The sequence below is a fragment of the Strix aluco genome, chromosome 2 (genome assembly GCF_031877795.1).
Source record: "Strix aluco isolate bStrAlu1 chromosome 2, bStrAlu1.hap1, whole genome shotgun sequence".
NCBI lineage: Eukaryota > Metazoa > Chordata > Aves > Strigiformes > Strigidae > Strix > Strix aluco.
Genome location: NC_133932.1, coordinates 65,456,769 through 65,482,472, shown reverse-complemented (window position 1 = coordinate 65,482,472; position 25,704 = coordinate 65,456,769). Strand labels below are relative to the sequence as shown.

The following is a 25,704-nucleotide window of genomic DNA, read 5'->3' as shown; positions in this document are numbered from 1 at the left end:
TTCCTAGCAACTGGGGGATACTGGTGCTTTCTCCTCTCTGACCGGCTCCTTCAGCATTAGATAGAGGGATCACTTGGTGAAGGGATCCGGGCAGTGCTAACAACTCACGCTTCGGGAAGGCAGAGTGTAGCACAGTGCTGGGCAGCTGATGAGACATAGGGTGTACCATCCAAGCCAAACCGAATCGAGACTTTTGGAATCCTCCGTGCAAAATTGAAAGTGCCTCTGCTTGTTTTGCTACTGCTTAAATGTCTGGCAAGGTGACAGATCCCTTTTGAAACACCAGTAGCCCTTTGTGTTACGTTGAATCTGGCAAACAGGAACACACGCAGGTAAGCAGCTGAGGAAAGTTTATGTCTGAAGTGCTTTAAAGGTTGTTTTCCTACAGGTGTAATGAGTTTCTTGGTTACACAGATGCACAACATTCAGTCGTGGGAGTACTGACCTGCCTTTGTACTTATTAAAATTTCATTGGGTGGTAAGTAAAAAAGTTAAGTGGAAAGATGAACTGTCTTCCCTAGTTCCTTATGGTGTCTGTTTATAAAGTGTTGAAAACAACCTTTAAACTTTTCTAGTTAATTTATTGTAGAGTTGGCTAATGAAGAATCCTTAAGTGATCAAGAGCTATTGGTTGCTGTGCTGTCACAGCACTGGCTCCTTGTTAGCACATTTACAAATTGGAAAGCATCAAGTCCCCCTAACTATGTATTTTTTGCAGAGGCCAGCAATCGTCAGATTTGATACTGCTTTTTGTGTTCCTTTGGTAGACTACAAGTAGAAACCCTTTGGCAAATGTAAAAACTAAAGCAATGTGATATTCTAAAAAAAATTTAGGAAAAAGAAATTGTCTTTTTTGTGCTTTAGCCTCTCATAGATAGCAGAGATGGTGGGAATTAAAGCAGTCTATTCATATCTAGTACAGGTACAGGGCTGGCATGATAGTTTTCTGAAGGGCCACTCCTCACAGGAAATACAATTTTCATATTTTGAAAAATGTGGAAATTAATGTCTCCAGGTGCATACAGGCTATTTAACTTGCATTTTTCAGAAGTCTATAAACAGTATGCTCCAGCTTTTCAGCAATATGATTTGGTACAGCTCCAATTAACTTCAGCAGAGGCCTGCCAAGTGACATCAGCCAAAGATCTGGCTGCACATCTCTAGGACAGGTACACTGCAAGCATGTTTGTAGGTTTTTTGCACAGGAGGCTGTAGTGGTGGATTCTGAATAGGGACATAAAAGACCGGAGTATTTTTAAGCTGTATATTTTAATTATCTCTAATATGAAGCTGGCTCTAAGGCATTCAAGAGCTGATTTCTTCAGAGAGACTGAGTGCAGTTTCAATTGATATTTTCCACACTTAGTATTCAGAAAAACAATTCCCAGAGTCTCACATTGCATACCTGATACAGCGGCTGCTTTTCAAAGTGTGTGTGTCCAAAATGGTATCCCAAGTTTTTTGTCTCTATCATACATATGGGAGAGCTCATACATCCATTCCTAGGACCCACAGTCTATATGTGTCCAATTAAGAAGAGAGAAAAAAATCTATACCAGGGCAGGATCTTCATGCAGTTCGGGATGTTCTTTGTTACAAAAGGCTCTCCCAAGGGTGTAACTTCACACTACTGTGTGTTTAGGTGATGTAGGACAGAGAAGGAGAAATACCTGTTTGAGGAGGTGCTTCACATTTCATTTAATTGTTCCAGCCTCAAGGTCAACAACTTTCAGGAGACAGTTAACAGCTGAACCATCTTTAGTCACTTTGATCTAGCTGTTTTAGTAAAGCAGCACCCTCAGAGGGTAGCATGGGACCCAACAGATTAAGTCATCCAGTACTCCCTGATCTTTCCTCTGTTCACAAAGCCTTATAGTGTCCTCTTAGTAATGCTCTTCTGCTAGAGCTGGGAGCTCTGCTAGACATCTCATTCCCTGCCCATTGCCATGACTCATAAGTATTTTTAAAATGTCTCCAAAAAATGTTAAAAGGAAGGAGGCCCCTCAGCAAAGAGGGCCAGGTTTTCCTCAAACTTGAGCTAGTACATTTGCCAACTGCATGTAAAAGGCTAAATATTTTCCCATTACACCTACACCAGAGACACTCTGCAGATACACAGATGGCTGCGCCCTGGCGAGACCAGCGAAGGGAGCGTAAGTTGGCGCTTTGGTGTTTGAAAAGAAGCTGGAATGGGTCCTGTAGTCTGATATTGGCAGCCAGCATCAGCGATCTGGGTGGCTGGACGTAGGAAAGAGCCAAGTCTGGGGAGGTTGTTGGAACATAGGCCTTGCACAGAATGGCATTTCTTGATGGTAAGTGGCTCAAACATGTCCTTGGACTCTGCAGGAGACGGCAAGCTAGAGGTGGAAGGTGAATGCTTTCCTCTTTGCCTGTCTGCCAACCTGTGCAAGTCTAACTGGGAGCTGGGAAGCTTAAATCTAAGAGTGACTTTTGTGTCATCTAGTTATAGAGGCTGCCTGGAATCCACTGTCTGGTTCTGGGCATCTGGCTGCCAGAAGAGGTGAGCTTGGAGCGGGACAAGTGCAGAGAAGGGTTAGTAAGATGGCCAGGAGAATGGAGAGCTTATCTCTGGGAGGAAATTAAGGTGCTGTGCTTTTTTGGCTTCTCAGATGAAGGCTGAGAGGGGAGACTCCTGTCTTCTCTAAATACCTGTAGCAGGAGAGAAAAGCTGCTTCAAAGAAAGTATTCCACTGGCAAAAAAAATAAACAGGTATAGACTGGCCATTTAGTCTGGGAATTTCTAACCATCAGAGTTACAAAGTTCTGGAATAGCATTTCAGTCAAAGGACTAGGGAAAATTGAATAGTTTTCAAAATAAGACTTTAATCATCCTGTGAAAGGATTAAATGGAGTGTTTGCCAGCAACAATGGGAGACTGAATGCTCAGGAAGTCCCCTCTGGTAGTATGTTCCCAAGTTTTATCCTGACACCCTTATGTGAAGCTCAAAGATTTAAGTGTACCAAAACATGCTGTTCCTCAGGAGACTTTACCGTGTGAGAGAACTGAAAAAGTCCAGGCAATGCACGGAGCACCTGCACTGGGAAGGGGCTGATATGTGGGATGCATCTGATAGTGATTGATAGGTCTTGCAAAACCACAGAGCTAAAGAGCCTTTGTGGGCAAAATGATTCATCACTGACTTTGGACCTGCCCAAGGGATCAGAAAAAGCCAAGAAGTGCTGGGATGCTTCAGCGGTGCCATAAGACTGGTCATTTTGGACATGACTGTTTATTTGTTGCTGTAACTAGCTCAGTACACACAGATTTTTCATGTGCCTCCCTGGGAAAGCAAGTGAAACACAGCAGTTTGAGGTGGGTAGTTCCCTCCCCAGGAGTGGTGAGATGGCCCTGGAGGTTTTGTGCCATGCCTGAGAGACAGGTTGCTCCTGAATAAAACCACTTCAGTGGTTTTACTCTTCACCACCTGACTTGGTTGGGATCATGGTACACCCACAGGAGGTGGGAGGAAAGCCCACACAAGCAGCTTTTGCTTGCACAGCTTTGCTTTCTGAGCTTTGATTAGAAATGCTGCTCTGCCACCCTCCCTCCCAATGTTGTCCCTTTTGCTCCCCATGGGGAGGTTGTGTGCCTCTCTGCTCGTCTTCCTATGTCTGGAAGAGCATACACTTAAGTTAGATTTTTCTAGCATCTGAACTCCAATCCCATTTAATTTATGAACGCTGCAGTACATTTTGTTGTGCTTATTTAAATCAGGCAGAGCTCAAGTATTGTACAGTCACGTGTAAAGGTGATGGCAGATGAGAGCTCTTTATGTCATGCTGGATTTCTGCAGCTCACTTGTGCTATATCTGTCAAATTGCAGACAGAAAATTTTTGAATTAGTGACAAATATTTCCCAACAGTAGTTAGTTAAGTGCCTGGACATGTTAAATTAACCATAATAATCTTGTCATAGTCATAAATTAATAACCTGCATCTCACTGGGCTTTTCAGTATTGAAGTAAAACATTTGTGGTATATTCAAAGAAGGGAGCCTGGGTATAAAGGGGATAAGTCTCAAAATGGATCTTTTCCTTTCTGCCCCTTCTAAACGTCATCTTCAGGTTTCTGTGTAGCCTTTGGGGCTTACTTGGCATGGGGGTTAGGACAATGGGGATGGGAATGCAGAGCACCCAACTGAGCTGTTATGTAACCCTGGCTTCCCTCCATCCTCCACAGAGAGGCATCTCCTCAGAGTAAGGTGGTTTAGACCTAGTAATATCTTTTCTCCACTGCCTAGAGGGAGATGCAGCCAGGGAAAAATGTTCACGTGAGAGCTTTCTGCCAAAGAGATCTTAAACCAGCAGAGAGTTTCACAAGGAAGGTGCTCCTCAGGTCAGAGGAAGATAGGGTGAATTTCTGCCTCAGTGTTGGAAATGAGAAGAGACTGAGGGCAAGTGGTGATGTGGGAAAAGGGGGACATTTTTCCCACTGTATTCCCCACCAGTGGTCCATAGGACCCCTTCCAAGGGAGATCCAGGGAGTGGGATCCAGTTCCCTTTGCCTCCTGCTTTCCAGTATGCCACAGGGTGCCATGGGGAGCTGGGCCCTGGACCAGAATGGGCACCTCAGTCTGCTCCAGTGGCTCCAGCAGAGCTGGACCAAGGGACAGGCCTGGAGCTGAGTATTGCTTCTGCATGACAGACTCACTCTGGTCTCTGCTCTGAGAGGTGCTTCTTGAAGAACATCAAGAAAAACATTTAATCTCTCCATACTTTTGTACCCATCTAGAAAATGGGGAAGCCAACAATTCTCATCCCCTTTTGGAGAGCCTTTTCAAGTTGTAGGCTGGTTGTGATCCCAACATTGTATATGTATGGACTGGTTCAGCGTAAATTTGTCATGGTAGGCTTTGTAGTGGTATGAATGGAAACAACTGTACCTTTGTAGCACAGTTCCTTGAAATGCTGTGATGTTCTCCAGAAAGTCCCAAGTGATTTGAGGTCAGGAACAGGTCCGAATCTCAGGTCTTTTAGAGAGCAGCAAGAGCTGGTAACTGCCTCTTCCACTCTCCCCTCCCCTCCCCTCCTTTCTCTACCTCCAAGTTAAGCAGCAGCACCAGGATAACATCAGTGTCATTCTCTAAACAGCAGCTGGCTTCTGCCAGGCCAGTAGCGCTCCCCCACTGCAGTATGCATACCCCCATGAGCTCTCTGCAGGACTTCACTTCTCAGTCTCTCCCTTCTGCTTCTGACTCTCCATCATACCCTAAACTGCCTGTAACCTCTAATGGCCAGCCTAGAAGCTCATCAGGGCAGTGCCTGGGCTACGGGCGTACTGGCTGCTCAGCTGGCTAGCAAGAGGAACAAGCAACTGCTTTCCTTCTGCTGTCAGCTTTTCTGTAGAGGGGACTCTGCATGATCACCAGTTTTCACAAAACTGGTAGAAGCTTCATAGCTTTGAGATGTGTCTCTCCATCAAACTCAGCTGGAAAAGACAAACGGCTTCAAAAGCGGTGGGGAAACGGGCAAATGGAGCAGGAGAGAGAGTGCAGTCACGTAAGTGTTGTTTCCTTAGGAAATGAAACCTAAGGAGTAGCAGCATTGTATGGTGATGTTTATCACCTGTCTGCCTGTGCCGGTTTAAGATGAAAGCACTGTCAGGGCTGGAACCATCTGTTTTGCAGGTGAGAGAGGATGCACAGTTGGTATGATGCTGTGACTGTTAGCGTATTCTTCTGCGGCTCGGGCTAGACAAGGAGCATGAGCCCTCCCAGTGACTATGTCCCTTACTGTTATAAACACTCTCAGGGAAGGTTTGAGCTCTTCAGTACTGTCCTCTCTTGTACTTTCTCCAGTCCCCTATTCTCACTTTGTTCTGCATGTAAGATTTTTGCATATAATCTTCTGAATATATGAGCACACATGCTCACTGTTACTTGTCCTGGACAAATTGGCACATGCAAATCCTTTCTACTTCCCAGTCCAAGGGAATGAGTGGGCTTGTGCTGGTGGTGTAGAGTATGCTAGAGACTTGGCTCTGGACTTCTGACAGGGAAGCAGTAAAAACTATTAAGCTGCATTCACGGTATTGACTTCCAAAAGTCTGCAAGTCTGAAGTGGCAGCTGGAGGTGAAACATGCAGAGTGACTTGCCAGAGGGTGTTTTCACTGAGGTTATTGCTGCAGGGAAGGAGTGAAGGAGGAAAAAAGAACCTGAGCAAGTGGCAGTTATTTCCATTTGCTCATATCCTTGTTTTGGAGCACAGACCTGCAGGGAGAGAAGAGCTACAGGAAAATATCTCCTCTTTCCAACACAAAATAACAAACATGTCCTGAATGGATAGTAAGGATGAAAAGTTTGCAAGTGCATGTTGTGAGGGATGTACAAAAAATTAGAGGTCTTACATTTGTGAAAACCTGATTGTGTTTTTCTTATAGATTGTGGAGGAAGGTCCCGAGCAAAGATGAAAGGACTCAGCAATCTTGTTTATTGTGGTGTGATCAGAAAGCAACCTTCCAGCCTGTTCACGTAAGAAATTATTTGGGTTAGGAAGACTGTCCAACTTAACTGGACTCCTACCTGAAACCCCTGTGGTAGTCATGTATTGCTGTGACCTTGCATTAAAAATCTCGTGCTCTTTCTTCTGGAAGTGATCTGAGGGTTTACATGGGTGGAGGAAAGAGAAAGGAGCCCATGGCTCATCTCTCTCCCATCTGGGCTCAAGAAAATGATTATCAATTGAAAGCTGAGAGGGACTAAATTAGAAAGGGTCAAAAGAGGCTAAATAAGGTCCTTCCCAATTAAAAGCCTGCCACATGTACCGCTGCAGAGTGAGCCTTGTACTGCAGTTAGACAAGAGGCTGTCCAGCTTTGCATTTGGCCTGTGGGGTTTAATGCAACTGGAATGTGGAATGTGTTTACAAGGTAGCAGTTATTGCTGAAATATGTGAGTGCTATTGCCTGGGGAAATTTCAGAGGATTGAGATTGCGCTGACAGTGGCTGTACCTCTTGGACATTCCGTGTGGATGTTGGGGAAGAAACTGGCCTCTGAGTCTGCAGTCAGAGCCCTGCAGAGGGAATGCAGGGGAAGATGCTCCCTTTCTCCACCACCTCCTGCTGCCCTCCTGCAGCTCCAGTTGGATCTCACTCCATCCTCACTGCTCCTTCATGCTAGGATGACCCAGGAGGGCGAACCGGTCCTTGGGCTGGAGACATGGCTTCTTGTTATCCCTGCATCCGAGGTGACTCCAGGTTAGCGCACAACTGCAGCTAGTTCGGCAGAGCTATGTGGGCTGAAACGAGGCAAAGCTGAGTGAGTGCTGAGGACTGAGGGCCCCTGATGGCACCTTTCATGAGCAGCTCCTGGAAATCAACCTGCTTATGTTCTGGCTAGTGTCAGCTGGTAGGCTGGTGTCTCTCTGCCTGGAAGAGCTCAGGCTTCGCTTAGATTATTTAATTCATTCTCTTTGCATTCCCTGTTTTCTTTTCTCTGTACTTTAAATCAACAATATTAAAACTATTCTGCACATGGGTCAGAAATGATCCCAGTGATTATTTCATCCTTCCAGCATAGGAATTCCCAAGGAACCTGGTAAAGCCCAGCCTAGTCTCATTTCATACACTTTCCTCGTTACTTGTGTCTGGCCAAACCAGACTATTTTTCATCACACTAATGGCAAAATGTTTGGAAGTAGGCCTGGGATATAGTTATATTCTATGTTCAGATGAACCTGACATTTGAAAAGATTTGTCATTAACTTTTAAAGAAACTTAATAAAACTGTTGAAATGACACTGTTGAGTACACAACACATCATGGAGCTGAGAGTAAATACTCCATGCGGTATAGATAGGCTCAGAAGGGATGAAAATTGGGCCACATTCAGCTCTGATGTTAGCAATTGCCTTCATTGTCTGGTTACCTTGGCGCACTGAGTTTTCTTCAGAATAGCAGATAAAGCTGAATAAGGATCTCATTCTGGGTAGTGCTAAACACTTTCTGTATCTTAAACTCCTGTTAACCTCGCACTGTACAGGAACACACTTACATTAGGTTAATTGATGGGGCAGCCGTTCCTTAGGGCTTGCTGTGGTTCCAGGTGATTCTTATTCTTTCTTTGCCACAAAGTAAGTGTGTGTGTGTGTGTGTGTGTACATGGGTATATAGACAATTTATTGTATTCATGGTTCTAATAAGCAAGGAAGGATCAATGAAAGCCCTGTTATGTTTCCATGAATTTGAAGGCACTGAGACCTTATAACAATGTTGATATTTCTACTCATTCTGAATACCAAAAGACCTGGTATAATTATTTTTGTGAAATAGCTTCAGGAATGTTCCCAGTGCTGAATTCAAGAATAATTGCAATTGCGACGTGTAGAATCAAATGTAATTTTGTTCTAACTAAAGCAAGACACTTTACTTTCTTTTCTATTGCTTTTCAAGGAGGGGCACAGTGAGTTTTTAATACTTTCCTGACCCTTGACTCTGATGTTAACCTGCTATTGTACAAAAAAGATGAACTTCTTCAGAACATTATTAGCCAAAGTACTCTACATGAACACGTGATATTATTTAAGCTCAAAATACAAATTGTGCTTCTGTCACTAAAGGTGGCTGATACAAGCCTAAAACTCTGGTAGTATGTCAAGCTGTTTGTGCTCCTAAATATAGCAGAGGATCTCTGATAGGGAGCTGGCCGGGGGAGGTCTTGAGTCTTTGTGTTAAACAGCTATGTCTTTATTATCCCTGTATGCTAAGAAAGAAGAAAGAGAGTCAATGTGGCTTTATTACTCTAACAGGTCTTTTAATAATAATGTTTTCCACGTTGGTAGAATAGATATCCTAGCCCCTCTATTAACTGAAAGCAAGAAGGAAAGGGTTGCTCCATAGGAATAAGACATTTCACCTGAGTTTGCTTTATTCTTTTGCAAATGTAACCCCCCCCCCGCCCCTTTTAAATTCTTTTATATGGTTGTTTGATTTGCTTTTTTTTGTTGTTGTTGTTGTTTAAAGAAAACATACAAGCTAAGGCTTTTCCCGTGGACAGAATATGACCTTCGACAAGGTGTGTATCCATGAGTTACAGAGCTCTATCAGGGAAGCAGAGTTCCCTTCACCCTTCTGGGGGACAGCGTATTCCCTGTGCTATCCAGGACATAAGGCTGGCAATCCCAGTGGTGCCTTCTGACCTCTTATGTTTGTGTGTTCTGTTGCAATGCACTTTTTTAAAAACAAGAAGCTCACTCTTCAAAAGCTGCTTGGGAGGAAAGTTTATTTTATGGAGTGTTTCTCATTTCTCTCAGAAACAATGGGGAAAGGAACGTCTATCAGTTCTTGAAAAAAACAGGTAGAGAGAGCAGGGCTTTTTCCCCCCGTCCCTTGGAAATGTGTTGTGCTTGTAATAGAGAAAGGAATGTGCTGTTGGCAGGGGCATGGCAGCGAAAGGTCTGGTGAGGATCCGACATGAGAATCTGCACAGCCTTCGGAATAACAGGGCAGATGCGCCAGAGAGGAGTTTGGGCTGGTTAGGCGATGGAAAACACACACTGCCCAATAGCAGTGAAAGAAGCAAGCCAAAACAACTGAACACCCAGAAAACCCACTGAAAGGCTTGGGAAGATGCACCTGCTGCTGCTTCTGTTTTTCCTGTCTGACATGCTGGTCCTGGCAGGTCTCACCCTGTTTGCTCAAAGGCTTGGAAGGGGAGCCCATGCAGTGAGCTATACCCTATCTCCCCTCTCCCACCTTCCTTTTAGCAGGTATTTTATTACTTGGCATCCCTTGGTGTCTCTTCTGTCAGTGATCACAGGGACATTGGGCACCACCTTATGTTTACACAGCATGCAACAGGGGATTTGAGTGGTAGGTGTGAGTACTGCAAAGGAAAGGGCTGGTGCAGAGAGATAGTAGCGTGTCAGTAGTTTTATGTGCTGGTCCCTGTGCCACAGCTTGCTATTCCTCCATCTCACTGATGCTGGAGGTGGAGGAATAGCAAACTCTGGCACACAGAGCAGCATTGGAAGAGATTATGTGTTGGTGCAACTAAATTTGTTAGTCGTTTCTGAGAGAAAGGGCATATCACTGACAGGTAGCTATATTCATTTTGACAGTGACTAGGAAGAGAATGGGAGGATCCTTAAAAGACAGAGTTTTAAAGAGGGGGCATTGACTTTGGGTTCAGGGTGAGTGTTCTCACATGGGTGCTGGGCTAGGACCCACGCAGCCAGGGAGGGGCTGCTGGTAGCGAAGCTACTCACAGCCAGCCTTGCTCTGAGCATGAGTGGCACACAGGCTCTCACCACATCATTGTGGTTGTGCAATATACAGATTTTCTAATAACATGAGAACATGCTGCAAGAGTAGCAGTAGCTGGAGAAAGTCAACCACAAGCAAAGAAACAAAACCTTTTATTAATCAATAATGCAGACAAGAAAAGATGGGGAAGGTGTACCAGGTTCAGTGTGAGACTGATGAAGATGTATAACGAACTATCATGTTTTAGACAGCAAACCATTTGTGAAAATAGCACATTTTGAAGATGATGTCCCCGTGGACATCAGTCAGCATAAACAAGTATGTGCTAACAGCATCTGCACTAAATTATTAAAACAAGGAGAGAACACATGAAGTCAGAGACTTTGCAAAGTAATACTTTTAGTTTACTGATTCAAAATGGAAGGAGATGAGCATCTGCCCAACTTTGAAAATAAAAGACAAAGTTGTATATAAAAAGTGACAGCATTTTTCTTCTTGGTTTGACATGAAGTTTATCTTTGATATTTTATATAGATTTGGTAGAGGAAAACAGTACAGTTTTCTCAGAAAATATGTGGGTAAATTAATTTTAATAATTTAAAAAAGGGTGGAGACACAGCTAGAATATATACAGATCCTGTATAGGTGCTGACATATGGTAGAGAGGCAGGTGATCACGACACACTTTTGAACCTGCACTATGCCAAGGCACGGCATCTTAGGGCTATGCCCAGATCGTGCTCTCGCTAACGCACGTGCTGGAGAGCTGGAGCATCTCCAGAGGTGTGACAGCTCCACTGATGCACTGGCTGCTGGCAGGGGATCGTGGCGGGTATCCTGGGATTGCTCTCTCTGGAAACTTCGAGCTGTCCCTTTTCTGCAGTCCATGTGACAGGAGAAGGGGCTGCATGGCCTGTGGACGGTGCCTTCATTTCAGACCTGAGCCCTCGGAGAGGGGATGGGTGAGGAAAAGCTGCCCCAGTCTTTGCCCCTGGTATTTAAGATGTTTTCAGTTTGGTTGCTACCTCAGCTGGAGGAGTCTTTCTAAGTGCTTGGTTCTCTTTATATCCCCAGAATCCCTGCCTTTTCTTTCCCAAATCCACAAGGCTGTGTAATACCAGTAGGAATATTAGTGCATACCATGATATTGGAGAGAGAAAAGGGCAGGCCTTCCTTTCATGTGAAATAATTTCTGTAAATTCAGATTTTTTTAAAATAACCTTAATTCTTGATATTCTTTGCCTACTAGAAATAGACTATTCTTGCACAACACAGGAATAAAAGGTGTAAATTGCTGTCGTTCAGCTGTAATTTTTTTGGGTATACACTTTTGAAATTACTGACATTTGGGAGGGATAGGAGGAGGAATAAACACACCTTGTGTTGCCATATTCCCTCTCTATTCTCTGCACTCATGTAGTCTCAGCTGTATTTCTTGTATCCTAGCTCATCTAGAAAGGGCATGGGAAAGAAGAAAGAAAGTGGAAAAAGTCTCTGCTGGGAAAAGTCCAATATAGAAAAAATACTGTTATAAACTCACGTAATATTTAGCAATTTATCATCAGACATTTTGGGCTTATAAAATCTCATAATAAACTGATAAAGCAGGTATCTCTAGTATTCCACTGTGAAAAGAACCACACATAAAATGAGAAGGAAAAAAGAAGAGGAGGAAAAGTGTATGACTGCCAGCAGTGTGGTAAATCTTGCCCTTGCTAACAGGGGAGAAGTGTTGCAGGCTGCTGCTCTAGGATGTGAATCCTGCTGAGTCTTCAGATCACATGATGATTTAATATAGTGATGGACTTCAGTAAATCCTTGGGGAAACTGGAAATGAGAAAGCTCAGCAGCCCCGCTTCGCAGCCGAGCCTCCAAATCCAAGCATAAGTGCACACTGAATACTACCAGTGCTGGTGGTGCTGATTCAAAGCTGCTGGATTTTGTCAGCATTTCATTGCACAGGTATTAAACTTGTAGGCCATCAGAGATTTTAAGCAAATCTTTGAGAAAGATAAAATTGGCTCCAGAACAAACAATCAAATCTCTGTTTACATCACGGAAGTGACAAGCAGTTAGAGTCATACCAAGGGTAAACTTTGGCCTCTGTTTTTTTTTGTTTTTCCTCTTAAGTATCATGCTTTAATTGAATCTTTCCTATGATGAATGTATTAATACTGGGGGGTTTGTTACAGACACTGAAGAAAAAGCTTGAAAGATTGAAAACCTGCCTAAAGATATTGTTAAAATAAGTTATTCTGAAGGAAAAAAGGGGAGATACAGATAGAACAGTTCTCCGAGTTTATATATTTGGGAAAGAAAATAGGGTTATCTCATGCTAGGTGGTGAGCAGTTGAAAACTAACGTTTCTCTAACAACATTCAGCAAAGGAAGCATTTAAAAGGAAAACCAACTTTCCCACTATTCAAGAAAAATGTCATCGTAAATTTTAAGGTAGGCATGAATGTGATTGCCTACAGCTAGGTTTGGTGAGACACTAAGCTGGGCAGCGCCCTGCTTGCGGAGCAGCTCAGAGGGATCTCTGGCAGCCATTAGATGCTCAGCGGGGGCTGGTATCTCTTTGCACTGTGTTGGGATATTGCTCCAGTGGAAACCATCACTTGGCAAAACACTCAGGCAAGCGGCTAAGTCTCAGCTTCAGTATTTGCTTAAAATCAAGGTTTGCTAGGTTTGCAAGGTTTGACTTTCGAGCGTATTTCTGAAAACCTGGCCACCAGGTCACTGCCCACCAAGTGTTTCACAACTCCTTCTACTCCCCTCCACCGCTTGCTGACCCCCACACACTATCCTCAGGTTAAGGAAGCAGGTGCCCATTCACCCCTTGATGCAAACAAATCTCCCGTTGGTAACAGCAGCCATAAAACTCCTCCCGCACCCTTGGCGCTGGGTGGGCGACCGCGCCTCGCGGTCCTCGTCACAGCGCGTGTCTGCACAACATAATGACTGCGGCAAGGGCTGCCACCGCCGCCTCCTCCTCCTCCTGTGTGCCAGCTAGCCCAGGCCTGGGAGAGTCACATCAAACCCTGGGTTTGGGCTGGAAACTTGCCTTTTGAAATGAAAACCTGAGAGACACCCACTCACAAGCTCTGGGCGGTGAAAGGTCCACACAATTCCCCAATCCTTGTAATTGCACACTGAGTTGAGATGCAGTTTTTATAAAAGCCTCACAGTCCCCCCACTGCAAAACCGATACTGCCCATCTGACCCAAACTTCTAGGATTTATTTACCGTAATTTAAAATAACCATGTCCCTGCTGGGGGCATCAGAGTCTTTGGGCTTCTGTGTAGGAGGCAGAGGCTACTGGTGCTTACACCCACTGTCGCCTCCACCCCCGGTGCCTCTGACCCGCACCTCAGGTTGTTTTCTGCTTCCCTCCAAAGTCGTCTCACGCAGATGACCTTCCTCCCCACACACTGCCTGGATCTCTTTGGCAGCTCTCCCACAGCGAAGCAGCCAGCTCTTCCCCAGGCGACACTGGGAAGCTGTCCAGGGACGACTCTGGCAGCTGTGGCAGGACCTGGTATTACAGAAATTACTCCTGCCAGCCACCGTAACAGGATTCGACTCTGTGTTTCTGCTGAATCGATAAGCCAAAAGATAGATTCCTTTATAAAAGTACTTTTTATTAATAGCGCTGCAGCTTGAGCTGGGTGCCTCCAAAGAGGGACCTTGAACAAAGAAATCCCTGGGCAATTATACCCTTACAATTTAAATTCCCCACCCTCATGTGCAGTTTGGACCAGTAGTAATATTAGGGTCTGGGGTCTTCCTGTTCTTCACTGGGTCCTTTCATTGTCTCTAGGCGGGCCGTTCCTTTTCTCATCTCTAAGGTTGCAGCTTCTGTTAATGAATGCAGATTCCTTACTTTCTGGCTTGAACCTTCTTGGCTGGGGCGTTCTTTTACTTGACTAGGTAAAAGTTCAACATACATAGGTGAAACTTCACAGCTTGCAGCCTAAGGCTTCAGCAAATTTAGCTACTAATGCTAAGCAAGTTACGCTAAACAAGTTCTGTATAAGTAGTATACCAAATCACACAACTCTGGCCGAGGACCTAGCTCCTTCTCACAAGGCGGCACTCCAGCCCTGCAGCCCATGCTGCGCCCTTGCAAGAAGCACCCCCAAAGGCACAGCAGTGGTGTGCTGCCTTCCCCAGGTCTTGGGCGCTTATTGGAAAGACACACAAATTCTTAAAATAACCTTAGAAAACAGCAAAAATGTGGCAGACCTGAAAAACGGCTGCATGAAGTCAGAAGGGGAGGGAGGACCTTGCTTCAAGATGCAGGGCTGGCAAGGAGAGAGCTCATCAGTGTTTAGCGTCCTTCTGTCTCCCCTAAGTGAAGTATGCCGCCCCCCTGGTCACGTATTACTGTCCCCAGATGTTTGGCGCACCCAGTGGAAACACTCTTCATGACCTCAGATGTCACAGATCAGTCACACAAATCTCTGACATGGTGGAGCTACCTTCGTTAATCATTTTTCTCTAGAAAATTGTCTGCTAAGGTTTGCGATGGGACAACACCACATTTCTGGTTTGTCAGAAATACGTTATCTGCTTGAATTTTGCCAGACGGAATGTGTTTATACTTGCCTGCATGTTTCAAACTAACATTTCCATTGTGTGGGTATTTATCCCCCAGTGGCTTTGCTGTGCAGAACTAGTGAAGTATGGCATACAGACATTCAGATTAAAAAAATACACCCTCACCTGAGTGCAGCTGGATGCAGCGGAGCCATGCCAGTGGGCCACAGCTGGGGATCTGAGTTATGGTATCCATAATTTATATAGAGACTGTAGGATCCCACCTCTGAATGTGTGTAGCTTACAGATGCTACAGGGCATGCATATAACAGCTGAGGCTTTAAAGGTATTGATTTGCACTCCTGCCATTGCTGTTGCAACATGACAGCATGAATCTGAGACACCCCAAACCTGTTTAATAATTGACTAGATATGTCACAGCCCACAATACGTATTTATCTGTCACCTCCCAGCGGGCATTTACTTTAAAAATACATGTATCATCCATGTCTGTTCTTTTCTAGGGCAAGTTCCTTACTAATGCTCCCTACATAAGGCAGATGCCCTTGACCAAAAGATGCTCACCCTCATGTTTGTGTTTAACTTTGATTTGGTTTCCCGATGGATGGTGGCAGGGGGTGTTTTACAACCAGCATGCAGGTCTGGCTGGCAGGGAGCCCCGGAGCCACTGGGCAGCAGAGCTGTGTTTGTTGTGGCTGTCATGCAGCCATTTGTCACGGCCCAGCTCAAACGCTTGCTGATGGTTCAGATAACGCATCATGTTTTAGACTTGAGTAACAAATGTTTCATTTCCATTTTGCTAACGCTTTGAATTTACGAGCCTCATGACTTAAGTCTGCTGGTACTTCAGGGGATCAAAATAGCCACAGTGTACTCAACCTCCCATCCAGGTTGTGGCATGAGCATCTGTCACCATTACAGCCCAAACAGTTACTCTGCAGCATTTAACTCACCATCCAGTCAATGGCATCTATGACTTTATTCTGCCTTGACTATGAAATAGTGCCTTTACAGATGAAAAAAAAGACACAAACAGGCTAAGGCTCTGGAAATACATTTTAAATTACAGATGTTCTGTCCTCAGGCTTGGGACATATACAGTTTTGGAAATGTATTTTAATTTTGGAACCTTAATAAGCAAATTTATATTTTGCTTCCAAAAAGCAAAGAGAAGAAAAGAAAAAAATCAATTGTTTTATTTTTACTTGTATTTTTCTGTTGTCTATATGAACAAAGGAATAAAAAGAGCTGTTACCTTTTCACAAGTTGCTGAAAAAAGAAGAAAAACTAGAATCTGTAGAAGACTTCAGATTGGATATAAATAAAGGAAAAATACATGTGGTGCATGTTACCCAGATTCTGTAATTATCACAAAGACAGTTTGTCTGTGGTCCTGAATAGTCACAGAGAGAGAGTCAAAGAAGCCCATCTCCTATGGTGCATGCTTTTAGAAGCTTTTAGAAGCATCTGAGAATCCCATCACTCCAGAGAGGCTAGTTGGTTAACTAACCCATAATGAACTATTGTCTTATAAAAGTGGAAATATTCTATGGAATTTATTATACCTAGACTAATAAGCTTCATCCTATGATATATTTTTATATTTTATGTACATTTATATATAGATATAATACATATATTTAGACATATATTGTCTACATATTTGTATGTAAAAGCATACACATCATGTATTATTTTATATTTTTGTATTTTAGTAACTTGCCTGTATGTATGTATACACATATATAGTGAAGTACCATTATTTTGTTGATATGACTGACACTTTTTCTACCTCCTTTAGTGACTGTCACATGAGTTCCTCAAGGATAATGGACCCTAAGGTACGAGAGACTGAAGGAGATGGAGAGGACAATTCAGGTAGAATTGCTCCCTTCCCCAATGAATGAAAAGTGCTGTGACTTCTTGAGCTTCAGTGCCTTAGCTCTATCACAGAAGTGAATCTGTTTGTTTAGAGAATGCTTTCTCCCTTTCTCTCCTCCTGTCTCCAAGAGCTGTTATATTTTTGACATTTTCAGAGGCTTGAAATAAGATTTGTGTAAAATAGCATTTTGTGACCAAGTTAACTTTTTTACCCAACAAGGTCCAATGATAAGTGAAATGCTGACAGGGATGCCTCGCAGTGCTGTCATGCCAACTCATATGGGACAGGCACAAGTTGTTGGGATGTCTTGTGCAAAACGCTGATTTCATTTTTAGTTTCCTTCACAGAGCTTGCAGGTGATCCTAATTCAGGTCTGCCCTCACTGAGCAGACTAGCATTGCTTTTCAAGATTATTGCTTGATTTCTAGTTTAATACTTTGTGATCCACTGAGTCTCCTAATTAGCATTCAAAATATTCTGGGATGTATTATAAAACTGACATTTTAAAAGCATTAGCCTCCTGACACTGTACATTCCACCTATGTAAGCCTTTTCTGCATTTAAATTGGTTTTGGTAACATTGTCCTTATCATCACTATTTAGCTTGCTGAACAAAGGCAATGGGTTTCCAAGTTGTAATTTCTTCTCTGCATCCCAGGCTGTTATACCAAAGTTTTTCTTCACAGTCTAATTATCTCAAGAGGCAAGTAGAAACTCTATTAGGAAAGATTCTATACCGTAGGTTATTTCTTATTTTCCATAAACATTGCAATCCATTCTCCAAGGTAATAGTAATTTCATGCTATCAGTATAGTCTTGAAAGACATTAATGCAAGAGCAGACTGTGTTGCGTTTTCAATGAAAGAAATCCACTTGTGCAGAAATTATAAAGGAATTATTAGTTCCAAAAACTTGCACATGCTGCTGGTTGCATCTTCTGTATGTTTGTTCCCTTAGGAAAGAAAAAATCAAAGTTCAAATCTTTCAAAAAGTTTTTTGGCAAAAAGAAAAGGAAGGAGACGTCATCTTCTGGGAGCAGCAATCTGAAGTTATTCCAGTCAACAAGTGATGTCGCGGCCTCTCATGACATGCACGTTAACTATGATTCTGAAGATGAACTTGAGTAAGTCTTTGGACTCTGGCTGGTAAACAAATACAGAACTCCTACAGTGTTTGTAGATTAAAGACACCCCAAAATTGCCGCCTCCTCTTGTTCAGAATGCTGTATTCTCAAACGGTTGCCTTTTTCAGGAAAGTACAAAATAAAATAGCTGATGCAAGACAAATCACAAGGGAATTGGATGGGGTGCAGAGAGAAGTAGTAACTAAAAGAGCTTTCATTTAATCATAAATAAGCCTTGGGTTATCATTTCAAAAGAAAGTAATTCCCATTTTCAGAAATGGATTAGGTACTCAGCTTATATCTTACCAGGATTGTCTTATGCCCCTAAGATGTAACTCCTAAGGATTGTTGAGGAAATTTAGATGCCTAACCATTTACACCAGATTTTGAAAGCAAGGATGGGATAAGGGGATGACTGCAATGGCAATCAGCAGGAACCAGAGACTATGAAGCCTTTATACATGGAATTCATCTGACCAAAGGACAAATGTCTGCATCCGAGTTAGTCACCAGCTGCCTTTTATGATCAGCAAGAGAGAAGTCAACATTACTAAGAAAGCTTGTATCATTCTTGTGTACGTCTGAAGCTGTTCAGATGAAACAGGTTCTAGAAGTGCCTATTTCTCCCTACTGAATGTAAACGGAAGCCAGGGGTGACCAGCTCTGATGTAGATGCCTGAGTTAGACCAGATGAATCCCAGCCTGTGTATCTGCCTACCTCTGAAAATCCTGTCTTCATTCAGGCATTGCCAAAAATCTTACCCACTACTGAAAGGTAACCATGAGAAACCCGGTCTAAAGTTCAAACGTGTTCCTGGATGGAAAGATGGACTGAAGAGCCCCTTGGCTGCCTAAAATTGCATTGGTGGGCGTTGTGCCTTTCAGAACAAGCTTCCTGGTCCTCAGGCGAGAAATGCTGCCGTGCCCAGGGACGGGAAAGGCAAACCATCCCGGCCATTTAAAACGACATTATACAACGCGGCCACCAGGCAGCGCCAAACAACCAAAAGACATTATTAACATTTTTTTTGGTCTTTTGTGGCATTGGCAACAGTAATATTAGTCCAGCTTGAAGCCCCAGGAGTCCCGGGCTGGCAGCACCAGGTCTAGCAGTGGGCTATAGCGTTGTTGTTCGACAACATATTTTTAAGATTTGAATGGTCAAATTTTCTCTCCCTCATGCACGATTCAACAAGGTCATGTCCAAGTGGGTACTACCTTTGGCTTTTTCAGCCATGTTCCTGTGCCATTACTTGCAGGGTTGTTACATTATTGTTTCTTAATATTTGTTTAGACAGACAAAGACCAGAAAATTCCTTGAAAGCAAGGAAAATTAATTTGAGCCCTCATAGTCTGAGGAGACATGTAGGCTACCTCCACTACACATCCGAGTGGTACACATCTGCTGGAAAGAGAAAGCAAAAGGTAGCATGCTGGGATAAACGTGCACATGCAACAACACTGCTTATCTGGCTGCCATTGCAGTCTTTGTAAAATGTCGGTGCGTTGAGCAGCCATCGCAGCTCTGACTGGCACTTACTTTGCAAATTGCTATAGATCTGTCTGACCTTGGATGCATTGCAGAGATCACATTTTCACTTAGATAAATTGTTCTTCTAATGTCTCTGATACATTAAGCAGAAGCAGCAGGCTTTCCTTCCTTCTGCAGCAGGAATACAGATCAACTTTTTCCTGCTATTGTTTTATTAAATATATTTATAGCAGCCATTACAAGGAAAATGTTACTTTCTGCTATGTTTATTTATGTTCCTGAATGTCCCTATGACAGTATCTAAGTTCCAAAAATACACAGTTCTCCTCCTTTTTTTCCCTTTTTTTTTTTTTTCTTTTCCTCTAGAATGTCTGCTCAATTAACTTGATAGGTACATGAACCCAAACAGTTCTGTATTCTCTACTCTGGTTTGCCATTTCATGACTGTCTTATTTAAAAAAAATTATAGGAAGGGAGTCCTATAAGAAATTCCCTGTGCACGCATTTCTGGTCCCTGCTCAGCTGGGCTATGAGCTAAGCTGAGGAAAATGAGCACAAGAGACCTCCTAGCAGCTAGCTGTCTGTCTGTGGGTCTCCTGTGCCATTCCCATGAGAAAACAAGGTGTTTGTGCCCCACATGTAACATTTGCAAAAGAAGTTACAGATCACATGCATCAAAAGTAAGAAACAGAGTATGACAGAAGCTACCCACAAAGCAACTCCAGCTTCCTCTCACTAGCCCACAAAGAGTGTCCGTGAAAAAAATGTGCCACCCAGGCTCGTAAGAGAAAAATCCCAGGGATCTTGATGTAGAGCACAGGACCTTGTAAGCATCTTGTAAGGATTTATGCAAATGATTCTATGTGAGAACTATATTGCCTGAAATATTTTTGTTAATGATGTTTATGACAGAGATACATTAAATGCTATGCCGTGCTTAAATAGTAAAAGGTACTTATTCTTCCTATGGTAATGGTCAGTTATTTGCAAGTCATGTTCTTATGTTAGCAAGAAGTTAGTCCACCTCAGGTACAGGCTTGTTTATGTGAACTCCCTTCATTTTGCACCTGGGCTTGCCTGCAGCACTGTCACACCACCCAGCTGCTGGCTTCCAGCTTTTCCATAAGATATAACTCAATTGCTGGGGTTAAACTGTCCTTAACCTTGATTCAGGTTGTTGATGTGACAGATAACAGCATTTGCAAATTTTTGTTTGGTTTTTAAAGGTGTTGCCTAGGTTAGCCTGAAAGTCTGTATTGTATTCATGGAGAAGTCTGGAATCTCACGTGTGATGTATGCTGTGCACACCTATCTCCCACTCCATGTTCAACAGACCACCTGAGTTAAGAGTAAGAGGACTGGCAAAAAATTCTGTATGTTTTCATTAATTTGTTATATTATTTTAGGACACATAAAGGCATTATGGGAAGCAGAGCTTTGTCACATGATAGCATTTTCATCCCTGAGACTGGGCAAGAGCCTGCAAGGCCAGTAAGAGTGTTTTCTCAAGAAAACGTTTCTGATCGGATTAGAGCATTACAGGTAATTTACACAACATAATTTTTTCAAATGCAAGAGGTGGAATGTCTTTCCAGGCTTGATTTTTTGGGATAATATTTGTGGTTGAACATTTGATTAGTAAGTAATATCTGTCTGCAGCTTACATTAAAAGTCTCATTTATTAATTAGACAGCACATATCTTGGTTCTACTTAAATGATAGTTGAAAAATAGATAAGTTGTTTGGTTCCCTAAAAGAACATCTAAAGTGAGATGTCCTGTGCTCTGCATCATTCAATTGTGAAGTTAAAATAAAGGTAACTCATTGACCTGAGCTAAAAAATGTACTGGGGAAACCTCCATCACTATGCTAATGTGTTTTATGCCATGCTGAAGTTGAAACTCCAGCCTACCATGAAATTGGGACCTCCGCCTCCATTTGGACTTCATGCAAAGCGGACAGAAGATGCTGGCACCAGTTCTGAAGATGATGGATTACCCAGGAGCCCTCCAGAAATGTCTTTGCTCCATGAAAACCTGAATTCAGGCACAACAAGAGTGAGTAATTTTAGTATTGACAAACATCATTGTTTAATGACTTGTTTTACATATGTGTGGAAGGCAGAATATATGATTTGGTTTGCTATATGTATCACTACTTTATCTCTGAACAATTCAGAAATACCTTACTTGAAATGGGAAAATGCTATCTCTCTGTGTAAACAGCTACTTAGAATCTCTGTTCCTGTTAAAATATAAATACCATGCCAGAAAATGCAGAACTAGGAAGGAGAGGATGTGTTTGTGTGCGTGTATGGGGATGCTGGGTTTTTTTTAGGGACTACAGAGAGCTGCCAGGCATAAAAAAAAGGCTGAAAAATCTGTATTCCCCCTTGAATGTGCTGATAAGAGAGCTCTCTTCTTTAATGTTTTTCTAGACTGTCATCAGAAAAAGAAACAGTAAAGAATTTGAAACTGATTTTTCTTTTTAAATTATAGTTTTGTTATATATTATTTCATTCTTTATCTGCATGTCTTACACTTTATGTTTGCAGTGTCCTTGCTAATCCTTAAGACTGTAGAGAAAAACAACTTACATCGTCAGTATCTGTGTGCACTTTGTGTAGATGGTTTCTGCGAGTATATCCACCTCGTTTGTCATCTTTTACTGAATCTCTTCCTCATTCCATCCCACAGTTCTCTGACTCTCACAAGCACCTTAGCTCTTTGAGTTTAGCTGGAACAGGCAGTGAAGAAGAAGAACAGGTAACTTTTGCCAAATGTATTAAGGGCCAAGCTATTATGCATAGTAGTTTTTAAAGAAATGTAAGACATAAATATTATTTTGTTGCCTGTCTGCTGCAAAAACCAACCTTGTATGTATGTAATTGCATGCCTGTCTGTTTGCTGTGCTTTTTTAATGCCTGTCCATCTAACATGAAAGTTATGATTATTTATCAACATAATTCTGATGCCAAGTAATCTCCCATTGATAATAATTAAGCCCTCTAGAATAGCTCATATCCTTTAGCAAACTTTACAGACATGATTTAATCTCCAAACAGGACCAACCAGATTTAGACACTGAAACGGTCTCCCATTTCTTAAAGACGGGAAATTGCACTAAAGGCTGCTTGCATTACACACATAGGATAAGGAAGGAATCTTGAGCCATTGGTAAAATCATAGAGAAGAATTTCAGAGGATCTGCCTCTGAAATCTGCCCATCCCCTTGCTTTAAGTACAAGGTTACCTCGCACTGGTACAGAAAGTGTTTGCCTGAAGGTTCAGCCTTCAGTCGGATTCTGGCTGTGAATTTTGCTGAAGTGATGTTTTCAGGACTTGAGTACAGGCAAATAGATGGCTTTCTTCAATCAGCAGCCAGCCGTTCTGGCTGATTAAAGGGTGGTTTTGAAAGGCTCTGAAGAGTCCTTTTTAGTTGTCCGCAGCTGGAGTCATGGTGGAAACAACACAGGGGGTAAAGGGAAAAGCGTTTTTTAGAAATAGGAGGAGGGGTGGAGGGGAACTGCAGAAAGGAAATAGAGAAGCCAGTCCTGAGCTGACTATTCCTTGGTAATTATGCAAAATGTATTTCAAGGCCAGCTGCAGCAGGGCTCAGCAAAGATTTCTGGCCACGCTTGTTAGATTCCACGTGAAGCTGTTTGAAAAACTGCTTATATGCAGCAAAATTTTAATGTTTTTAAAGAAGAACAACAGAACACGTGAAGAAGGTATTGAAAACTGGAGTAGGCTCACTGTAAATTTGTCCAGTCCAGATGCATGTTTGCTAAAGGAGGATTTATGTCTCCCTGTTGTTCCATTAACATCACTCTCTGACTCACTCGCTGACTCCTGAGCCGTGGCAGTGACTACATGGTTGCTCAGCTTTTTCCACATGCCCCATCATTTAGCTCAGAGCTCTCTTCATCCCAGTCCAGCTTCAGAGCGCAAACAGAAAGTAGCCCCATCTGAAGGCTTTCCTCCCAGACCTCAGGGTCTACAACCTGGCATCTCAGAGAGATTAGCCCAGATTCTCGAAGTCAGAGGAGACCAGCTCGCAGGGCTGAAGAGTTTTACACAACGCAACCCTGAGGTTTTGGGCAGCAGTGACACCTTGCTGTGTCTTGGAAGCTTTCCTGGATGAAAGAAGGAAGAAAGGGATTGCGACTGTCCCATCCAGGCTTTGAGGATGGGGCTCCCTCATGGCCCCCCACCTTGTGCCACTCAGCATGACCAGCTGAAGGACAACTGAGCCATGTGCACATGAGATTTGGAGAAAGGGGTCTGCCAGCCGTCCCCTCCTCCAGCAGGCTTTGCCAGAGCCAGACTTCGTGGGACAGGCAACTTCTGCAGCCGGCTCAGAGCTGGCATTCATTCAGGCTGCTGAAATTTAAGTAACAAACCAGATTCTTGATTTTCCAGTGTAATGGCCAACACTGAGTACTGCCAACGAGAAGGCATGCAAAGTTCTCGAGGAAAAGCAGAAGCCAGAAGAAAGGCAGGCAAATAATGATGTGCCTTGAAAGAGAACATGTGCTGCGTCTTTATCATGGAGCTGAAATGTCAATGTATTCACTGTTAGGTACTAATGTATAATGCAGCCACATATCGTTTGTTGTACATTAGTCATGTTTGAGTACTAGACTGCAGATATTGTAGAGTGAAAATTAATGAGAGCATCCATTATTCAGCATGGCTGAGCTGCTTTTTTTTTCTTAAATAGAAAGCCTGATCGGAAGCTGTGGATCCAGCCTCTGCTAAAATCAATGGGAGTTTTCCCCTGGCCATTGAGGAAGCTGTAGCAGGCCCTCACTACACTACAGAGTATCTTTCGGCTGCAGTGCATGAATGCAGAATTCTACTTGCAGAAAACACTGATGCTTTTTTCCCTCCCTAAATAAAACAAACACTATTCTGCTCTCCCCTTCTCCCATCCTAGCGCCTCAGTAAAATACCACTTCCAGAGAAAGTAGAAAGAAGAAGAAAAGAAGAAAGAAGAAAGGCTGCAGAAGAAAGCATGACAAAGGAGGAAAGCTTCTCTAATGAAATGAACTGGAATTTCAAGCCTACAAAGGGAGTGCTGTCACGAGTTGTCAGAGGTCATGTTAATGCCATGACAGATAGTTTGGAAGTATGTTTTGCCTGTTTGCAACAACTGAATCCAAGAGAAAGGAAGAACCCTTTTCAGAGTAATTTTTCACAAATTTTTCAGTCTCCTTTTTGCATCAGCCCTGGGACTAGGGTGGTTTTTGGTGAAACGCACAGGTAAGCTGGATTCCAGCTTCGTGAAAGTACTGCACCCCTTGCAGCATTCAGGAGTTGTTTCTGGATGAGTTATTGGTCTCTAGTGGGAATTGTCCATTTCCTTCCCCAGAATAGTCTACAAATTAAATTTTATATTTCAGGTAAACTCCCTAGTTATTTTGCAGATGTAAATACATGAGGAGAAAACACAAGCTGACTTAAGCGCCAATGCCATTGATGTTTGATTCTTTTGGTCTTTAGGAGGGTGTTATAGAGTTGGAAGGGACCTGATGACATATGGGAAGCTAGAGATGCTCCAGCCCAGCATAACTGTGGGTAGGAACCTAGACACAGATGCTGGAGGACAGATCCAGAAAGGAAACTGGCCCTGTAGGTTCTGTAACTGAGTACTCTTCATAAATCTGTCTTCTAAAACATGCTGGACATGTATTTGTGTGCTTTAGATCTTCTCGTTAAATGTAACTTCATCCTTCCTTCTGGACAATATAGCATGATATTCAAGCAGCTAAAAAACCAGAATTGCTAACAACAGTACTCCACTGCAATATTAAGAAATGCAATGTATTTTAATGAGATGTCAAAAAGAAAAGGCGGCAACCTTAAAATGCCCATAAACATGTCCCCTTATTTGTAGAATTATTATTTTCATGTCTTTGTTTCTTTGTTTGATTTTGTATTTGGGGATTTTTTTTTCAGGTTACATTGGGTCCTTCTTCTAGATCTCACTCTACAGATGGTCAGCTGTTCCCTAGGCAAGGAAATGCTAAAACTGGAGCTCCCCAGATATCTGACAGTACCATCTCGCCTGCAGCCAATTTTGACACTCCACCTGAGCTTTCCTCTTGCTTGGATAATTCTGCTGCCAAACACAAACTTTTAATAAAACCCAGGAACCAGAGATCCAGTAAAATGAGAAGATTTTCTCAGGTACTTGTGAAAATAAACTGTCACCTTTGACACAAAACCAGGAAGTTCTTAGTGGACTTTGTGTTTCAAAATCAGATACGATAAGAAAAGTCAGACTGCAGCATGGGTATGTCATTGGGTTTTGATAGCTGTTATTTGATGAGGCTACGTATGTGGAGAAGACACTAGGAACAGATTAAATATTGTGAGTTTACTTGTTAATTCTTGATGCAGCAGTTTATGTAACAGTTTCT

The 25,704-nt window shown here is 42.8% G+C and overlaps 1 protein-coding gene across 2 annotated transcripts in view; it reads left to right on the top strand.

Moving 5' to 3' along the window:
- Positions 1–238: 238 nt before the first annotated feature.
- The window catches only part of CRACDL (CRACD like), a 43,317-nt gene continuing 17,851 nt past the window's right edge, over positions 239–25,704 (top strand). For both annotated transcript variants that reach the window (XM_074816913.1, XM_074816912.1), the window contains exons 1-7: positions 239–332; positions 16,585–16,661; positions 17,623–17,788; positions 20,687–20,822; positions 21,176–21,337; positions 21,977–22,045; positions 25,241–25,471. In XM_074816913.1, coding sequence (XP_074673014.1) covers positions 16,595–16,661; positions 17,623–17,788; positions 20,687–20,822; positions 21,176–21,337; positions 21,977–22,045; positions 25,241–25,471 — 831 coding nt within the window. In that variant the 5' untranslated portion in view covers positions 239–332; positions 16,585–16,594. The remainder of the gene's footprint in view (positions 333–16,584; positions 16,662–17,622; positions 17,789–20,686; positions 20,823–21,175; positions 21,338–21,976; positions 22,046–25,240; positions 25,472–25,704) is intronic.